The sequence below is a fragment of the Ochotona curzoniae genome, unplaced genomic scaffold (genome assembly GCF_017591425.1).
Source record: "Ochotona curzoniae isolate NIBS_2020 unplaced genomic scaffold, NIBS_Ocur_1.0 contig_908, whole genome shotgun sequence".
Taxonomy (NCBI): domain Eukaryota; kingdom Metazoa; phylum Chordata; class Mammalia; order Lagomorpha; family Ochotonidae; genus Ochotona; species Ochotona curzoniae.
In genome coordinates this window covers 4,579,682-4,593,621 of record NW_024466607.1, presented here as the reverse complement: position 1 = coordinate 4,593,621, position 13,940 = coordinate 4,579,682, and the positions used below count along the sequence as shown (strand labels likewise).

Here is a 13,940-nt window from a genome sequence, read left to right as displayed (position 1 = left end):
CCTAAGAGGCGGCTAGAGGTTCCTCAGGTCACATGTGGACCACACGGGACCAAGAGGCCTTTCACCTGTTCTGGCTCATGACCACGTAAAGGAGAACAAAGTATCTTCACAACAGCCTTAAATGTTTTCTATGCCCTTGAGTTCATTCTCCAACTGTATGTAACAGCGAGGGCTGGGCCGGGCCAAGCCAGGTGCTAGAACTCCACTGGGACCCCAGAGGGCTGGTCGAGCCCCAGTGTTTGAGCCGCCCCTACGTTCCCCACAGGGCGCACAGCAGTAGCAAGGTGCAATCAGAAGCAAGGCACCCTGTCATGGCCTGTAGATGTCTCAAACAGCGCCTTATCTGCTGCACCAGATAATCAACCTTTGATGCTTCAATTTTAAGCAGCAAGACCAGTACGGTGCAGGAAATAAGAGGAGCAAATTCCATGTACTCATTATGACCGTGCTCAGCAGCCGGTGTTACGGCACAGAGGCGGAATGGGGCCTGAGTGATGCTGGGCAACTACGAGCGATGGCTCGACTCCAGGCTGCTCCATTTCTGCTCCAGCTCCCTGATGCTGTGCCCTGGCACAGGAAGAAGGAGCCTGAATGCCTGGGCTCTGGCTTCTGCCTAGCTGACACCCGACTGTGACAATCGTTTGGGGGAAAAAAAACAGTGGACGGAAGATATCTTTCCTGCTCTATATAACTCTCTCTTACAAATAACTAAATAAATCTCAAAAAAAAAAAAGAAAGAAAGAAAAAAGCGTGCTCACCATACCTTTCACTTGACCCAGAACAGAACCATCAGGGAGCCCAGCTTCTCCCCCTGCCAAGCACAGACAGCAGGCCAAGCGCGGCAGCCCCTACCTGCCAAGTGCTTCTCCAGGACGTCCTGCAGCTCCACAATGTGCTTCAGCCGGGTGAGCACCTTCCCCTTCATCTCAGGTGATGTCTGCTGGCAGAAGGCACTCACAACCTGCAAAGTGCAAACCAGGCTCTCGCACTGCAGGCTGAAAATCTGCACACAACGGATGCCTCTCCGGCCGCGCCGGGCAGCATGACGGCCGCCTGGGAGAACTACATCGACCCAGCGGTGGCTGGGATTATGATTGTGGGAACACGGAGAGGTTGACCAGACCATCAACTTGATTTTGAACCCTACTGAGCTCTTCACAGGGAGCAGAGCAAGTGTTGCTGGGGCTGTACATTGTGAGAGGCAACAACGTTGCAGTCGTTGGAGACACTGAGGCGGCGGCGGAACCGCTGAACTCTGGCGCACTGAGGAAGAGCTGCCTGGCTGCACATCTGTACATCTTTGTACAGAAACCGACTATCCTGAAGATGGTGTAGGACCTTCATGAACATGTAACTGTGATTTGTTGTCATATGTAAATTAAAATATTTCTACCATTTTTTGAAATAAATAAGTAAAGTCTGCACACAGCATTCCTCCAGAGAGGACCGACATGAAAACAGCAGGATCTGTGAGGCTAGCCTGCGATCAACAGGTGTCCTCAGCTAACGGAAACAACATCCCTGAGTCAAAACACAGAGAGATCTGATGTTCTCAGCACGTTCTGGTTACGCAACCAGGCAGGACAGCCAGAAAGCACAGACTTGGTGAAAAAGTTCTATTTCCTTCTTACTAGCTATGTGATTTTCACTAATTTTGTAACTAAAGATTTTATTTCTTCAGGCATAAAATGGGGAAGTAGTTGCTAAATGAACCAAAGAATGTGAATAAATTAGCCCAACACTTGGTACAGTGTAAACTTTTAATCAATTTTAATGATTTTGAATTCTCTGTGCTTGAAGTTACGTATTTGAAAAACAAGGACAACATGTGACCAGCCCACATCATTACCAAGCTGGCACTGACCGAGCTCTCTCAAGAACAGACATCCCCGAGATAATACGTGAGCAGAGAGCGGCAAGGCGGAGACTAAGGAACGTGCTCTCAGCGTCATGTCTGCCACAGAGCACTGTGAGCTCTAAGGAAACTCCATCACCACTTCTTCATCTCAACAGCCGAGAAACTTGGTGCACGCCTCATGCTAGGAGCATGTGGCAGCTACAGAGTAGTAAGGTATGGGTCTGGCATGGTAGTCTAGTGGCTAAAGTCCTTGCCTTGCATGCACCAGGATCCCATATGGACAACAGTTTGTGTCCTGGCTGCTCCACAATTCTCTTCCAGCTCCCTGCTTTTGGCCTGGGAAAGCAATCCAGGAGGGCTCAAAGCCTTGGAATCCTGACCCCATGTGGTAGATCCGGGAAAATATCCTGGCTCCTGGCTTCGGATGGGCTCAGCTCTGGCCGCTGTGGCCACTTGAGTCAATCAGCAGAATGAGGATCTTTCCCTCTGTAAATCTGGCTTTCCAACTAAAAAAAACTAATATTTAGAAAAACAAAGTGTCAAGGGGTAATAGGCAGAGGAGCCCACACAGGTTGGTGCATGATGGAGATTCCTAGGGAGACTATTGAGAGAAACCACGGACAACAGGTGCAGTGTCTCAGTCAGCGCTCACCTCGCGGAACCAGTTGATGGTGAGGAACAAGGCTGAGCACGTCAAGGAGCGCTCCTGAGCAGACAGGGTCTCCGGCCTCACTCCAGACTCCAGGTCAGGCAGGAAGAGAGGACAGTCTGAAAGAAGAAGAGGCACTCAGCTCCCTGTGGTCCAGACAGTGGACGATGGACTCTGCCCTCAACCGAGCTGTCCTTCAGCTTCCCCCTTGTAACTCCTGGTTCAGACTAAGCTTTGGCTGTACCTAAACATTACACAACAGTCAACAAACAAAATTGAGAAGCTTTTGAAACAAATATACAAGGATCAAGAAACAACATGGAACCAGGGGACAATTAACTGTTAAACTACCTTGCAAAGTTAGAAATTCCTTCCCACACACCTCACCTTGATCTGCTCGTTTCCTACATTTCCTAAATTTTGTTACAAAACAAAAAACACAAACGCCCAAGAACTGTATCACATACCTAACAGACCATCAATCTCCTCCAAGTTTCCATTATGTTGTTTTTGCACACAAAGTCTCAGCAACCGGAAATAGGGTGCCAGGCACATTGGCGACACCAATCTGAAGAGGAAAAGTCCATTTTAGATCTTGCTTTGTAAGCACATTAGTCCACATGCACAGGGAGCCCAGTTTCAGTACAAAAAAAAAATTTTTTTTAAGTTTTTTTTTTTTTCCCCTGAACAGAACTCTAAGAAAAACAAGACTGTACTGACTTTTGGCCTGACTCCGGCAAAGCACTCTGGGCCCCGTCTTCCGCCAGCTCCTGAGAGAAGAGCAGTGGGAACAGGTTGATGACGATCCCATCACCATCGCTGTATTCTTCCAGTCCATACAGAGCTTTCACAGGAAACGGAAAGTCACTGTGGAGAGAACCCAGAATCGGACACCCAAGGCGGAGAGAAACCACTGGAACAAATCAACTTCAAACAAACAAAAACTGCAAATCAAGAGAAAGAACAAGCGAGGATGCTACAGCTTCTCTGGAGCAGGAGGTACAGGGGAGCCGGGGAAGAGCAGCTGTGGGAGGCAGTGGTCTGGGCTCAGGTCCAGCATACTGAGTTCATTTCAGCTACTGACAGGACTGACGCACCTCCTTCACCCAAACACTCACCCTTCTGGAACAGCACAGAAGTCCACCACAAAGGCATCTTGGAAATCATCAAAGATGGTCTGCCCAACCCATTCCTTCAGAAGACAAATGAAAAAGTGTCTAGAACACACGTGCCCTAGAGCCCTGGATAAGTTATTAGCTTTTCTAAGCCTAAGATCCTTCATTTCAAAAGTAAAAACACAAACAAAAATCGATGATACATAGGTCATGATTGTGGGCTAGAAAAGGGATAATGCATAAAATGCGCTCAGCCAGTGCCTCGTGCCTCACCAGCACAGGGCTCTCGGCACCGTAATCTCCATCCACATCCCGCTCCCCGTCAGCACTGCCGCTACAGCCTCCCAACAGCTGCAGAGGCCTGAGGCTCCCGGAGGGGCACGGAGAACGTGCAAGAGCTAACAGGTCTCACGGCGGTGAGATTCAGAGAACTTCAGAGGGGGCGGAAAAGCAGCCTCCACGTGCACTGCTGTGAGGAAGGGGCACTGGGTCTTACCAGGGCTTTGGGAGCCAGCCTTCCTCGTTGAATCAGGTTGGCAAACTCATCATAATAGAGGGCCGAGGCCTGAGGAGACTTCTCACTGCAGGAATGAACCAACTGCAGCAGGGAGGTCACCTGGAATAGGCGAGAGGATGCACAGTGAGTTCAGCCTCAGCGCTGCCAGCCCTTCCTGAACTCCACCGGTGCTCTGACAGCTCTCCCTTCCCACTGCTCATCTGAGGTTATTCAGAACCTCCTCACCAGTCCGTCAGACACAGGCCGCCCACACCCTTTTTCTAAAGCAAGGCTTTGATTGTACAACTTCTATGTTAGGAAAGCCTTAGGACAATCTCAATAAAGAACAGAATAAAAATGACTTCCTTTACATTTTGCTCTTCTGTTCTCTACATCTGAGTCGTTTTACTAGGGGATCAAAAGGTTCATAGAAATGGAATTAAAAGTTAAGTCTAAGTAGTTTTTCATACTACGTTTTCCATGATTCTTTTTGAAAACCCTTCGTAGCCCCCACTTTCTGACTATGCACTGATTTGTCGCTACACAGCAATGAACATGCTACCCTGTAAATATAGCACATCTTTCTCCATGAGAATTTGATATTACTTCAGAGACTAGACTGATTCAGAAAAAAATGTAGACTAATCCATCATATTCTACGTGCCAACCACAAACGCCAGGAATAGAGGAACCTACTTTGGGAAAGAAGCCCCCCGGGTGGTGAAGAGACGGCGTGGAGAGCAGCGCGGAGGCGCACGGGCCTGCGCGCAAGGACTCACCTGTGAGCAATGCTCACCGCTCGTGTCGGCCAGCTCCTGGGGGATCTGCGAAGGCCCACTCCTAAAAACCAGACCTCAGGTTCACTTTCGTAATATTTTCTAACAATCAGCAATAAATTTGAGAAACCTGTTCTTTGTAAGAGACAAAGCTGGAGGAGGCACGCGTTCAGTGGTTAGGACGCCCACACTCCTCACGGATGCTCACTGGATTCCGCCGTCCTTGCAGGGCAGTGCTGGCGCCCCAGTGACTGCCGTCCCTGCTCAAGCCAGAGCTGGCTTTGCCCCTGCCCAGACCCAGCCATGGTAAGCATTTGGTAGATAAGCAAACAGGACCTTCTCCAAGTCTCTTTCTCTAAGCCTCTCAACTAAATAAATAAGCATTAAAAAAAATAATAATAATACATATATATATACACAGTTATTTGACTAAATGTTTATCAAGTTCTTAGTTCATTTTTAAATCAGGTTATCTGTTACCACTGAAATGTGGGTGATATTTAAAACAAATTTATTCATTTATTTATTTTATGGGAAAGCCAGATATACAGAGAGGAAACGGAGAGGAAGATCTTCCATCCACTGATTTACACCCAATGTGGCGGCAATGGCCATAGCTGAGTTGATCCGAAGCCAGGAGACAGGAGACTTTTCAGGGCTCCCACACGGGCGCAGGATCTCAAGGCTCTGGGCTGTTCCTGACTGTTCTCCCAGTCCACAAGCAGGGAGCTGGACGGGAAGCAGGGTTGCTGGGATTAGAACTGTTAACCATATGGGATCCCAGTACATGAAAGGTGAGGACTTTTGCTGCTAGGCTACCACACCGACACCCAAAATATATTTCTATTTGCAAGGCAGATTGAAAGAGAGGAGACAAACCAGGTTCGTTTCCCAAATGTTCACAACGGCTACAATCTAGAGCCAGGAGCCTCTGCTGGGGCTCCCACTCAGATGGCTCTGGGCAGCCCTCCACTGCTTTCCCAGGCCATAAGCACAGAGCTACAGGGGAAGTGGAGCAGCTGGGACCAGAACTGTGTCATACAGCATGCTGGCACTACAAGGGAAAGAATTAGCCTGTTTCCAATGAAATTGTTGGACATATGTAGAAACGGGATGCAGGACTGTCTAACAGCGTACTGGCAATATTGGGACACACTTAAATAACAAACTAATGAACTTAAAAGTGCTTATAAAGGTCCATACTATTATAATAATATGGGGAAAATCAGTTGGGGGGTGGGAATTTGAGTGGGAGGGAATCCCAGATCCTATGGAATTGAACCATAAAATTCAAAATAAAAAAAATTTTCAGGAAAAAAAAATTACCTGTTGAGCCAATGCATCAGCCCCCTACAACTATACAGTTTTTTTAAACTGCACAAGGCTTGAAGGACTATTTACTGGACACAAAAGTGTGAATTAGAACAAAGGACATCTATTTTCTAAATAAGTAACAATAAGAAACACTTCCTAGCGCACACTTTGTGCTGGGCATTGCTCTAACCATTTAATACTCTTAATAATTTTATAAAGCAAACTTTATCATCTATGTTTTACAGATATGAGATTACAGGCTAGCCATTCAGCTAGCAAACCACGGCACCAGCATTTAGTTCCCCAGGCAGGCAGCACAACTACAGGAATCCAACTCTTCGGCAGGAAACCACGCAACCTCTCTGCTATGGCTGATACCGGCTTCAGGCCCGGCGTGACGGCTCCATCGGGTTGACCTTCAAGCACTGGGATCCCAGATGCTGCTGCATGTCCTGGCAGCGCCACTTGCAATCCACTTGCCTGCTTGTGGCCTGGCAAAGCAACTGAGGATGTCCCAGGTCCTCGGGACCCTGTACCTGTGTGGGAGACCCGGAAGAAGCTCCTGCCTCCGGCCTTTGGATCTGCTCAGCTCTGGCCATTACAGCAGGGAATGTACCAGCAAAGTGAAAACCATCCATTCTCTGTCTCTCTTTTTAACTCTGGCTTTACGAAAAAAATAAATGAAACACACACACACCCCCCAACAACAACACTGATTGTAAGGATGTTCACTGGCACCTCAGAAATTTGTGACAAATAATTTCTGAGGAATATAAATGGAGAGGTGTTGCAAGCACAGTCCCCAGCTCCAAGATAACATACAATCAAGCTTCTTTAAGATTTACTTATTTAAGGTCTAATGTAACAGCCTAGTGGCTAAATCCTCGCCTTACATGCGCCATTATCCCATATGGGCGCTGGTTCATATCGCGGTTGCTCTACTTCCCTTCCAGTTTCCTGCTTGTGGCCTAGGAAAACAGTCAAGGATGGCCCAAAGCCTTGAGAACCTATGCTCACACAGCCAAAAGAAGCTTCTGGCTCCTGGCTTTGGATTAGTTCAGCTCTGGTTGTTGTGGTTATTGAGGGAGTGAACCAGTGCATGGAAGATCTTTCTGTCTTGGCTTCTCTCTGTTAATCTGACTTTCCAATAAAAATAAATAAATCTTTAAATTTTTTACTTATTTATTTGAAAGGCTTACACAGAGAGGAGAGATGGGGAGAGGTTTTCCATCTATTCGTTCATTTTCCAGATGGCTGCAATGGCCATGGCTAGGTTAGGCCAAAGCCAGTAGCCAGAGATTCAGCTAGGTCCCCAACGTGGGTGACAGGGACCCAGGTACCTGGGCCATCTGCTGCAGCCTTGCCCAGGCCATGAGCAGAGGCTGCATTGGCAGTGCAGCAGCTGGGACTCAGCCAGCGCTCATATGGGATACGAGTGCTGTACGTGGTAGCTTTCCCCACTATGCCACAACATGAGCTCTTACAGAACTTCAGATGATACAACAGTGGCATCCAAGAGCGAGAAAGATGGAATCCACAAGACAGGCTCTCTTTAAATCAAAGATGGAAATTTCTCACAAGATCATAGAAATGGACATTTTCTAATTCCTAAGTTAGGAGCATATACAGAAAAATCTATTGCAGAAGAAATAAAGTCATCCTTCTGTGGAAGGGGTTCTAGAACTTTACCTCTGGGCAATCGCTAGTTTTGAATTATCGGGCTATATTAACTACAATCACAATTCTGAACAAATCATGACTAGACCCTGGCAAGATCAGCAGGGAACAGCAAAGTCACACACCCCTCATGATGTCAACCTGACGCCGGAGCACAGACAGTTAGCATTCACCGTGTACCTGTCTGCAGCCATGATGCCAACCATGGTGACGGCGCCGATGATCCCAATGAGTTTGTACTTGAACAGGGTGCTGGAGAGCTGCTTCCGTATGACCAGGTGCAGGTCATCCTGGAGCGAGAGGACAGGGACTGAGAACAGGACACGTTACACTGCAGCAACCAGAGAGCCTGCGCCCGGGCAGATGGAAAGGCCTTACCGCTGCTGACTGGGTGGACTGTAAGGAATCACTTTTTCAGTCAAGAGTCTAAATTTTCACATCTACAAAATGGGAAAACTCTCAACCGTTTGACAACTTAGGAAAAACTACAGCAGCACCTGGCGCATGCCATCCGTTCAGCAGGAACAGCTGTTACTGCAGAGGCTGCTCCAGCATTATATGAGAGCCGCTAAACTGTTACCTGTCTAGCTAAAACACTGACAATTTTAAAAGTAGTTCAGCATAAATTTCAACTATGGAAACAAAAAACTTGGACTTGAAAAACTGCAAAACATTGATGACATGAATAAAGGACCTTAATAAAGGACCTTAATAAAAGATGTGAAATAAAAATATTAACTGATTGGAGACTTAGGTATTATTAAATGATGACACGACGATACATACTACTCAAAGCAATTCAATAAAATACTCACAAAAAATCAAGAATATTTTTTTGCAGAAACAGAAAAACCCATAAGAAAATTCATACGGATTTTTAAGGAATCTCAGTCAAACCAATCTTGAAAAGCAATTAAATTGGGGAAGCTCATACTTCATGATTTAAAAATTACTACAAAGTTATAGTAATCAAAACAATACAGTACAGCCCAGTGCTGTAGCCTAGTGGCTAAATCCTCGCCTTGCACACCTGGGATCCCATATGGACACCAGTTTATATTCCAGCTGATCCAAGTCCCATTCAGCTCCTTGCTTGTGGTCTGGGAGGACAGTACAGGATGGCACCCATGTGGGAGACCCTGACAGAGCCCCTGGCTCTTGGCTTTGGATCGGCTCAGCCCCAGCTACTGCGGCTGCTTGGGGGGTGAATGACTCGATTACAGACCTTTTCTTTTTCTCTTTCTCTCTGTGTATCTGCTACCCCATAAAAACAGGTAAATCTTGAAAAGACAATCACAGCGCAGCACTGCCATGAAGACACAGAGATGAACAAGAGTCAGGAGTCCAGGAGTGTAACCACCACGCTATCATGCCAGACCCAGGAGTCCAGGAGTGTAACCACTACGCTATCACGCCAGGCCCAGGAGTCCAGGAGTGTAACCACTACGCTATCACGCCAGGCCCAGGAGTCCAGGAGGAGTGTAACCACTACGCTATCACGCCGGGCCCAGGAGTCCAGGAGTGTAACCACTACGCTATCACGCCAGACCCACGAGTCCTGGAGTGTAACCACTACGCTATCATGCCAGACCCAGGAGTCCAGGAGTGTAACCACTACGCTATCACGCCGGGCCCAGGAGTCCTGGAGTATAACCACTACGCTATCACGCCGGGCCCAGGAGTCCAGGAGTATAACCACTACGCTATCACGCCGGGCCCAGGAGTCCAGGAGTATAACCACTACGCTATCACGCCGGGCCCAGGAGTCCAGGAGTATAACCACTACGCTATCACGCCGGGCCCAGGAGTCCAGGAGTGTAACCACTACGCTATCACGCCAGGCCCAGGAGTCCAGGAGTGTAACCACTACGTTATCACGCTGGGCCCAGGAGTCCAGGAGTGTAACCACCACGCTATCATGCCGGGCCCGGGAGTCCTGGAGTATAACCACTACGCTATCACGCCGGGCCCGGGAGTCCAGGAGTGTAACCACTACGCTATCACGCCAGGCCCAGGAGTCCAGGAGTGTAACCACCACGCTATCATGCCGGGCCCAGGAGTCCTGGAGTATAACCACTACGCTATCACGCCGGGCCCGGGAGTCCAGGAGTGTAACCACTACGCTATCACGCCAGGCCCAGGAGTCCAGGAGTGTAACCACTACGTTATCACGCCGGGCCCGGGAGTCCAGGAGTGTAACCACTATGCTATCACGCCAGACCCAGGAGTCCAGGAGTGTAACCACTACGCTAACACGTCGGGCCCAGGAGTCCAGGAGGAGTGTAACCACTATGCTATCACGCTGGGCCCAGGAGTCCAGGAGTGTAACCACTATGCTATCACGCCAGACCCAGGAGTCCAGGAGTGTAACCACCACGCTATCATGCCAGACCCAGGAGTCCAGGAGTGTAACCACTACGCTATCATGCCGGGCCCAGGAGTCCAGGAGTGTAACCACTATGCTATCACGCTGGGCCCAGGAGTCCAGGAGTAAGCTTACACATACGATCAACTGATGTGGCGGGGGTGCAGATACTACAGCATGAGGAAAGGGTGATACTGTAAACAACTGGATCTGGAAAGCTGAAAGAAGGACCTCACACAACATACAAGAATTAAAGAACCAAATTTAACAGCTGACACTTTCCCACAGAAGACAACAGGAGAGAACCTGCATGACCTTGGAGTTGGCAAAGGTTTCTCACTAACACAAACACATGAGCAACAAGAGAAAGCGAATAAAAAAACAACCAACAAAACAGGAAAAAATACCTACAAATTACTGTGTGCTAGAGATTAACTTGCAGAACAGAAAAACTCAATAAAAACAAAAATTCAACAAAAACACGATCAAAAACAATATACTGTTCCAAAGAGGATATAGAGGGCCCAGCTACGTAGCCTGGCAGTTAAAGTCCTCACTGCACATGTGCGGGGATCCCATATGGGTGCAGGTTCTAATCCCGGCAGCCCCGCTTCCCATCCAGCTCCCTGTTTGTGGCCTGGGAAAGCAGTCAAGGACGGCCCAAAGCCTTGGGACCCTCCACCTGCGTCCCAAGAGGCTCCTGGCATCAGACTGGCTCAGCTCTGGCCATTGCAGCTGTTGGGGAGCAAATCAGTGGATGGAAAATGTTATTCTCTTCTTCCTCTCTGTATACCTGACCTTTAATCAAAATGAATAAATTAAAAAAAAAAAAAAAGATACAGAGACAGCCCACCATGATCAACATCACTGTCATTCTGGTCACGCCGGACACGGCTTTGACATCCACAACGATGACAATGACGGCAGGATGTAAAACTGCTATGCGTAAAATGGAAATCAGTTTGTTGTTCTTGGAGGTGTTAAACCAAACCAATATTGGCACACTAGCTTACATGAGCAACAGTACCCAGCGAGTCCAAGGCAGGGATGACTCAAAGGTCCGCCAGTGGCTGAGAAATAAACACGTGGTACACTTTTCTGTGCAAACACACTGTAACAGATCCATATGTAATATAATGAGGACTAAAGATGTCTTTATGACAAATAATTACAATTATTCCTTGTTTAGTTCTGACAGGCCCGAAAGATGAAACTGAAAAACTTCCCGACTAAGCCAGAAACAAAAGCAGAGTTTTTCACCTACGTGAGGCAAGTAAGACAAATCCATACAACGGAGATTAGAGATTATCAGCGCTGGAGAAGGAGACGAGAAAGCACGAACTGCTGAGTGGACACACATTTTGGGCTCTGGCAAAGTTCTGGAGATGGTCGCAAAACCCTGTCAATACACTCAATGCAACTGAACTAAAAACTTGACATAAAGTGGTAAATTTTGTGTAATATACATCTTATCATAATCCAAAAACAAAATAAAAAAAAAAAAGAACCAGGTTTCTCTCACTGAAATGAAGCAACCTCCCGAGACCCACACTAAAATCAGGATGTGCGGCCAGAAAGGGGGAGGGGAGGGAATGCAGGCAGTCAGAACCTCTGACAGCAAGAAAGCATGGACCCTTCCAGAGGACCTGCAGGAAGTCCTGCTTTCACCCCAAACTCGCTATATTTTTTTTTCTTTTTTAAGGATTTATTTATTTTTATTGCAAAGTCAGATATACACAGAGGAGAGACAGAGAAGATCTACTGTCCAATGATTCACTGCCCAAGTGACTGCAACGGCCAGAGCTGCGCCGATCCGAAGCCAGGAGTCAGGAACTTCCTCCAAGCCTCCCCCACGGGTGCAGGATCCCAAGGCCCTGGGCCGGCCTCAACTGCTTTCCCGGACCACAGCAGGGAGCTGGATGGGAAGCAGGACCGCCAGCACCTGAACCGGCATCCATTTGGATCCCAGCGCATTCAAGGCAAGGACTCCGACTTCAGCCGCCAGGCCACGGTGCAAGAAGTGTATTTTGCTTTAATTCATAGAAGCGGATGGATGATAAGAGCCACACTCCAGTACAGAGGAATGCCACCAAAGCATCCCGACCTTCCTGTTTGTCCCTCTAGCTGACCTGCTCATGAATGCTGTTCATGAATGCAAACCCAGAGGAAATTCCTGTTCCTCAGGAACCAGGGCAGTTATGAGTCCCCTCCGCACTCAGCGCAGAATCGGAGGGTTCTTCTCATTCGGTTCCATGGCTGGCTGAGCTCAATCCCATCTCCATCCTAAAGGACCAAGCTAAACGGACAGACGAGTCCATCCAGCTCTCAGAGCAGGTGACAGTACTGGCCGAGTGGAGCGTGCGAGGACAAAGTGCGGAAAGCACGGCTCCACGCTGTCCTCCCCGCGCCAGCTGCAGTGACTGCCCGGCCGAGTCAAGGAGGGTCAGAGGAGCCGCAGCACATGCCTCACCTGAAGGTGGCTGCCCGCGTTCTGCTTCTTCCGGAAGGCCAGGGTGCTGAGAATGTAGAAGAGCTTCCGGATCTGCTCAGGGGACATAGTATCCAGATAATCTAAAATGCCCTGAGAAGGAAAAGACACAAAAAGCACATGAGTCACTAACATTTTCCCCCTACAAATCAAAAAGCACCAATCTTCGCGACAGGTGTCAGGTGCAGGGGTAACACGCCCCTCAGGGCACGCACACACAGGCTTTTGGAGACGGAACCAGTACACACACGATCCCTGTATCTTGGCCTTTAAAACAAATAAATAGGGCCTGGCACAGTAGCCTAGTGGCTAAAATTCTCGCCTTGCCAGTACCAGGATCCCATATGGGCCATTGTGGCCTGGGAGAGCAGTCGAGGACGGCCCAAAGCCTTGGGATCCTGCACCTGCACAGGAAACCCAAAAGAAGTTCCTAGTTCCTGGCTTCAGCTCAGCTCAGCTCCGACCATTGCAGCCACTTGGGCAGTGAATCAACAGATGGAAGATCTTTGTCTCTCCTCTCTGTCTGTGTGACTTTTGAAAAAAAAAAATTTTTTAAACAAGTAAACAAGTAAATAAATAGATAAATCTATCTTAACCAGAGACAAGGAAGGACAGTGGAGAAGATGATACGGTTGCTTCTCTGCGCCCTGCACGAACGCCCAGGCTGCAGGTGCCACTGCCTCGGCCATCCCGGGGCTCCTGCCAGTCCTCCACACTCCCTGATGGACAGGGTCCCCGGCGAGCACACAGTCCCAGCAGCACCAGGCACATCCTACCCCTTCCTGTGCCCGTTCCAGCGCCTATGCCACAAGTGATTTATTCTCTACATATTCACTTTTGACTTTGGGATTTGCCTCAGCTTTGTCTTTGTGTTTTTTTTTTTTTAAAGATTTATTTATTTTTGGGCCCGGCGCGATGGCGCAGTGGTTGAGGTCCTCGCCTTGCACGCCCGGGATCCCATACGGGCGCCGGTTCTGTCCCGGCAGCCCCGCTTCCCTTCCAGCTCCCCGCCTGTGGCCCGGGAAAGCAGTCGAGGACACCCAAAGCCTTGGGACCCTGCACCTGTGTGGGAGACCTTTCCAATAAAAAAAAGTAATAAAAATAAATCTTTAAAAAAAAAGATTCATTTATTTTTATTACAAAGTCAGATATACAGAGAGGAGAGAGACAGAGAGGAAGATCTTCCATCTGATGATTCACTC

At 48.4% G+C, this 13,940-nt stretch overlaps 1 protein-coding gene across 1 annotated transcript in view; it reads right to left on the bottom strand.

Annotated features, from left to right (window-relative positions):
* FANCD2 (FA complementation group D2) overlaps positions 1-13,940 on the bottom strand; it is a 60,287-nt gene that overhangs the window by 19,115 nt on the left and 27,232 nt on the right. The window contains exons 18-26 of the mRNA XM_040995181.1: positions 12,721-12,831; positions 8,066-8,175; positions 4,898-4,958; positions 4,119-4,238; positions 3,626-3,699; positions 3,228-3,374; positions 2,975-3,075; positions 2,511-2,626; positions 853-961 (exon numbers count right to left, since the gene is read on the bottom strand). Of these exons, the coding sequence (XP_040851115.1) occupies positions 853-961; positions 2,511-2,626; positions 2,975-3,075; positions 3,228-3,374; positions 3,626-3,699; positions 4,119-4,238; positions 4,898-4,958; positions 8,066-8,175; positions 12,721-12,831 (949 nt within the window). The remainder of the gene's footprint in view (positions 1-852; positions 962-2,510; positions 2,627-2,974; positions 3,076-3,227; positions 3,375-3,625; positions 3,700-4,118; positions 4,239-4,897; positions 4,959-8,065; positions 8,176-12,720; positions 12,832-13,940) is intronic.